This window comes from Cryptomeria japonica, chromosome 4 (assembly GCF_030272615.1).
Source record: "Cryptomeria japonica chromosome 4, Sugi_1.0, whole genome shotgun sequence".
In the NCBI taxonomy this organism is placed as follows: Eukaryota; Viridiplantae; Streptophyta; class Pinopsida; order Cupressales; family Cupressaceae; genus Cryptomeria; species Cryptomeria japonica.
Genome location: NC_081408.1, coordinates 133,126,507 through 133,133,105, shown reverse-complemented (window position 1 = coordinate 133,133,105; position 6,599 = coordinate 133,126,507). Strand labels below are relative to the sequence as shown.

At 42.1% G+C, this 6,599-nt stretch overlaps 1 protein-coding gene across 1 annotated transcript; it reads left to right on the top strand.

Moving 5' to 3' along the window:
- The first annotated feature begins 221 nt into the window (after positions 1-221).
- LOC131874941 (uncharacterized) lies at positions 222-1,013 on the top strand. Its single transcript, XM_059218903.1, has one exon. The coding sequence runs from the start codon at positions 222-224 to the stop codon at positions 1,011-1,013; it is 792 nt and encodes a 263-aa protein (XP_059074886.1).
- Positions 1,014-6,599: the final 5,586 nt, after the last annotated feature.

Below are 6,599 nucleotides of genomic sequence, written 5' to 3'. Positions count from 1 at the left end.
TGATTTTAGCTAAATCTGAAAATGATGGAGAAGATTTAGAAGTTCTCCCAGACGTAGGAGAAAACCTCATGATAAGGAGAACCTTGATAATCCTAGAGAAGGAGAAAACACAGATTCAAAGCTCCGATGACTCATGGCTTCGAACCAATATTTTGCGAACCAGATGCACCTTAGGAGGAAAGGTATGTCAAGTTATTATTGATAGTGGTAGTTGTGAGAATATGGTTTCTAGGGAGATGGTAGATAAGTTGAATTTAGAGTGTGAGAAACATCCTCACCCTTACCGTATTGCATGGTTTAAGAAGGGGAATGAAATTATTGTTGATAAGAGGTGCTTGATCAAGTTATCTATAGGAAAAACTTACAAAGATGAGGTTTGGTGTGATGTCATCCCAATGGATGCATGTCATGGATTATTGGGGAGGCCTTGGCAATATGACAGAAAGGTCATGCATGATGGGGAAAGGAATACTTATACATTTTGGAAGGAGGGATCGAAATTCATCTTATTACCCCTTAAGGATGTAGGGGAAGCTAAGAATGTGTTGTCTGAAAGAGAGCTTGTTAAGGATATGAAGGTGAGAGGATTTTGTTATGCATTAATGGTACAAAAGGAGGAAGGAGGAGGGATACCAATACCTACTGAAATAGCAAAGGTACTCAAAGAATATATTGATGTTATACCTGATGAGCTACCTGATGGTCTTCCACCGAAGCGAAATATTCAACACCATCTTGATCTAATTTCGAGAGCATCTCTACCTAATCAGGCAGCATATAGGATGAGCCCTACACAACATGTAGAACTCAACAAGAAGGTGATGGAGCTTATGAAAAAAGGTGTTGTGCAAGAAAGCATGAGTCCATGTGTTGTACCAACATTATTAACACCAAAGAAAGATGGTACATGGAGGATGTGCATAGATAGTCACGCAATCAATAGAATTATCATCAAATACCGGTTCCCTATACCTCACTTGGATGACATGATGGATGTTCTTGCAGGGGCTTAGTATTTCAGTAAAATTGATTTGAGAAAGGGGTCATATGGTGTTCTAATAGATTTGTGGCCCCTTAGGACCATATGATTTCCTAATGGTTCATATGGTGTCTTAAGTGGTAATATGGTATTCTAACACATGTGTGGCCCCTTAGGACCCCATATTACCCCTAACAACATCATATAACCCCTTAGGACCATATGATATCCTAATGGGTCATATGGTGTCCTAAGAGGTCATATGGTGTTCTAACACATGTGTGTCCCCTTAGGAGCCCAAATCACCCTTAATGTCACTATAGGACCCCTTATGATACCATACGACCTCTAACGACACCATATGTCCCCTTAGGACACTATATAACCCTCAAGAAACCATATGACCCCGGAGGACCCCATTTGACTTCTCAAGACACCATATGACTCCTTAAGACACCATATGACCCCTTAGGACACCATATGATAAAATTTAACATCCTAGTACACACCATGACCCCTTAGGACATCATATGACCCCTTAGGATACCATATGAACCCTTGGGACCACATGATTTCCTAAGCGGTCATATAGTTTTCTAACTCATGTGTGGCCCCTTAAGACCTCATATGATCCCTAATGACACTATATGACCCCTTAGGACACTATATGACCTCTAACAACACCATATGACCCCTTAGGACACCATGACCCTCAAGACACCATATGACCTCATAGGACCCATATGAACCCTTGGGACACCATACGACTCCTTAACACACCATATGACCCCTTAGAACACCATATGATCCATTTTAACATCCTAGTACATGACATGACCCCTTAGGACACCATATGACCCCTTAGGACCACATGATCTCCTAAGGGATCATACAGTTTTTTAACGCATGTGTGGCCTTTCATGACCCCATATGACCCCTAATGACACCATATGACCCCTTAGGACACCACACGACCCCTTAGGACACCATATGACCCCTTCTAACACCCTAGTACATAACATGACCCCTTAGAACACCATATGACCCCTTTAAGCATCCTAGTACATGACATGATCCCTTAGGACACCATATGACCCCTTAGGACAATATATTTTCCTAAGGGTTCATATGGTGTTCTAACACATACATGTGGGCCCTTAGGAACCCAAATGATCCCTAAAAACACCATATGACCCCTTAGGACACCATATGACCTCTAACGAGACCATATGACCCCTTAGGACACCATATAACCTCTAACGACACCATATGACCCCACAGGACCCCATATAACCCCTGAGGACACCATATGACTCCTTAAGACACCATATGACCCCTTAGTACACAATATGATCCATTTTAACATCCTAGTATAGGCCATGATCCCTTAGAACACCATATGACCCCTTAGGACCACATGATTTCCCAAGGGGTCATATGGTGTTCTAACACATGTGGCCCCTTAGGACCCCATATGACCCCTAACGACACCATATGACCCCTTAGGACACCATATGACCTCTAACGACACTATATGACTCCTTGGGACACTATATGACCCTCAAGACACCATATGACCTCATAGGACCCCATATGAACCCTTAGGACACCATATGACCCCTTAGGACACCATATGAACCCATAGGACCACATGATTTCCTCAGGGGTCATATGGTGTTCTAACACATGTGTGGCCCCTTAGGAGCCCATATGATCCCTTAGGACACCATATGACCCCTTAGGACAATATGTTTTCCTAAGGGGTCATATGGTGTCCTAAGGGGTCATATGGTGTACTAACATATGTGTGGCCCCTTGGGACCAGAAATGACCCTTAACAACATCATATGATCCCTTAGGACACTATATAACCTCTAAGGACACCATATGACCCCTTAGGACACTATATGACCCTTAGGGCACCATACGACCCCTTAGGACCTCATATGACCCCTCAAGACACCATATGACCCTTTAGGACAGCATATGACCTTGTAGGACATCATGTGGTCATAAGGGGTCATCTGTTGTTATATGGGATCATATGGTGTTCTAACACATGTGTGGCTCCTTAGGACCTCGAATGATACCATATGACCCCTAGTGATACCTAATGACCCCTTGGGACACTACAAGACCCTCAGAACACCACATGACCCCTTAGTACCCCATATTATCACTTAGGACCCCATATGACCCCTCATAACACAATATGATCCATTTTAACATCCTAGTACATGGCATGACCCCTTAGGACACCATATGACCCCTTAGGACCACATGATGTCCTAACGAGTCATATTGTGTCGTTAGGGTTCATATGGGGTCCTAAGGGGCCACACATGTGTTAAAGCACCATATGACCCCTTAGGACAAATTATGACCCATTAGGACATCATATGGTCCTAAGTGGTCATATGGTGTCCTAATGGGTCATATGGGGTCCTAAGGGGCCATAGATCTATGTGAACACCATATGACCCCTTAGGAAATGATATAACCCATTAGGACATCATTTGGTCCTAAGGGGTCGTATGGTGTTGTTAAGGTTCCTATGGGGTCCTAAGGGGGTTGTCATGTGGTCCTAAGGGGTCTTGTCATGTACTACAATGTCAAAGTGGGTCATATGGTGTTATAATGGGTCATATGGTGTTCTAAGGGGTCATATGGTGTCCTAAGGGGTCATATGGTGTCTTGAGGGTCATATAGTGTCCTAAGGGGTCATATGATGTCATTAGAGATCATATGGTGTCCTAAGGGGTCATATTTCTTTCTATCTCTTCTCTCTCACCTATCTATGTTTCTCTCCCTTTCTTCCTCTCTCCATCTCCATCCCCCCTCCCTCCTTACCCTCATCTCTCTCTCTCTCTCTCTCTCTCTCTCTCTCTCTCTCTCTCTCTCTCTCTCTCTCTCTCTCTCTCTCTCTCTCTCTATCTATCTATCTATCTATTTTTTAGGTTTCTACCTTCGTCCCTCTCTAACTCTCTAATTCTCCATCCTTAGACTATAATTACCCACCTCTCTATATCCCCCTCTATCGATGTCACTTCTCTCTCTCCCTATCTAGTTCTCTCACCTCTCTCTCCCCCTATAGCTATCTAACTCATCCTTCCTTACCCCTCTCCCTTTATGAACTCCTTCCATGTCTTCATCTCCCTTCATTCACTCTCTCTCTCTATCTATTTATCTAATATAGGGTTTAGGGTACATAAATTCTTTAGGGTATAGGTTTTAGGGAATAGGCTAGAGGAAATGATAGACCTAGGGAAGGTGATAGAGAGGTGAGAGATAACAAATAATTAGAGAATAAGAGATTATATAAAGGGGAAGTGATAATAAGGGCGGGAGAGAACTAGAGAGGTTACATATAGAGAGATGAGATACCTAGAGGGCGAGAGAGAGGTTAGAGAGCTAGATAGGAAGCTATATTGCCATAAACAAGAAACGGAAATCTCAACGAAAATGGAAACTTGACGAGAAACAAAATATTTAGAAGGTTGCGTATAAGAAACATATATATATATTTGGCAAGGTGGCAATGCCACTTGATATATTTTATTAATAATAAATAATTTTTACAATATATTTAAAAACTGGTTCAAACTGAGCTCCTAGAGAAAAGAACCAGCAAGAAAAACTCTAATCATTGCTCATCAACATGATTATAGAAGAGAAGTAGTGAACAATCCTCTAGCCGAAGCTAGTTACAAAATAGAGATCAACAAAGGAGCATGCAGACTCTTTTACACATAGGAGCATGCAAGCTCGTTTTACAGAATAGGAGCATGCAAGCTTATTTACAAAATAACATTTCCACCAAAATCTAATGGATAGCTTCTCAATTAGAAATTTACTTCATGATTTGTAGTCTTAGTTTAGACAAAACTAAAAAATCATAATCTCTAGTCTTAATTTTAGAAAAAACTAAAAAATCAAAATCATCATTCCAATTAAAAATTTAGAAAAAATGAAAATAGAACTCCCAACTCCAATGAATATTTAGAAAATAAAAAAATTCAAACTCCTTATGCAAACTGTGCAAAAACGTTTGGTGAATATTTAGGAAAGCCTAAAAAATCAATGCATAAACATTCTGCAATGAGTTGCACCACTTAGAAACCCATTTCTCACTATTGAAACAAGTTTTGTTCGTTGAAACGAGAAACGATAAGCTGCTATCCCATTTCTGGCAACATAGTTGGGAAGAGAGGGGTGAGATAGATAACGAGGGATAGAAGATGAGAGTTGATGACTTAGGAGAATGAGAGAGAAGAGGAGGGTGATAGAACAAGGAGAAATAGAAGGCTAAGGAGGGAGAGAGGGAGAGGTATACATGGAGTAAGAGACCTAGAGAGGAGAGAGGTAGATAGGTGAGGGAGAAAGAGAAGAAAATGATAGAGAAATTCAAGAGAGAGGGAGAGGGGCAAGAAGGTAGGGAGAGAAGTGGAAAGGGAGGGAGTGAACTAGAGATGGGTTAGAGGGAGATATAAGATACCTAAAGGGGGAGAGAGATGTGAGAAACCTAGATAGGGGGAGAGAGAGGATTAAGATATATGGAGGAGGATAGAGAGATGTTGGTAATGAGATATCGATGGAGATGTAGAGGTGGAGAGGGAAAGAGGGAGAAACCTAGAAAGGGGTAGAGAGGGTGTGATGAAAACTTGATGATGTAAATGGTAAAGAGAAGAGAGAGAGATGGGGATAATGAGGGAGAGGGAGATAGAGAGGGAGATGGGAAGAAAAAAAGGGAGATACCTAGAAATGGGAGGGAGGGATAAGAGGAGAGATGAAAGAATAGAGAGAGTAGTATGAGGGGATTGAGGGAGAGGTAGACATGGAGGGACTATAAGGCCTAGGGAAGGAGAAGATAGAGAGGTGGGGGAGAGAGAGAAGAGAGGGAGAGAGTTCAAAAATAAATAGGGGTAAAGGGGGAGGGAGATAGAGGGGAAGAGAGAGGGAGAGAACTAGAGAGGGGACAAGTGAGAGAACTATCTGGGGAAGGATAAATGAGAGACCTAGATGAAAGGATTGAGATAGATAGACAGGGAGAGAGAGAGGTGAGTAATGAGACATGATGCAAAGGTAGATAGGTGGAGAAGAAGGAAGTAAGAAACCTAGAGAGGTTACAGAGAATTGATGACCTAGAATGTAGAGAGAGACAATATGAGAGAAAGAGAGAATAACAAAGTGGGGGAGCGACATATATATGGGGGTATGCATGGATGAGGAGATAGAGAGGTAGAGGAGAATAAATGGAGGGATATACCTAGAGAAGGGAGGGAGATAGAAGAGGAGAGACAAAAGAAAAAAGAAAGGGGTAAGAGGGGATGGATGGAGAAGTAGACATGGAGGGAGTGAGAGACCTATGGAAGAAGGAGATAAAGAGGTAAGGGGAGGAAGAGAAGAGGAGGGATATCATAAATGGATAGGGTTAAGAAGGAGGGAGAGAGAGGTAGAGAGGGAGAGAGATAACTATAGATGGGACATATAGATAGGTGAGAGGCATAGATGGCAAGAAATAAGTGAGATAGATAGAGGGTAATAAAGAGAGGTGGGTAACAAGACCTATATGCAGAGGTAAATAGGTGGAGAGGAAGGGAGGGAGAAACCTAGAGAGGGG

Coding starts and splice junctions, on each gene's coding strand:
- LOC131874941 (XM_059218903.1), top strand. CDS start 222: ATGGTTTCTAGGGAGATGGTAGATAAGTTGAATTTAGAGTGTGAGAAA.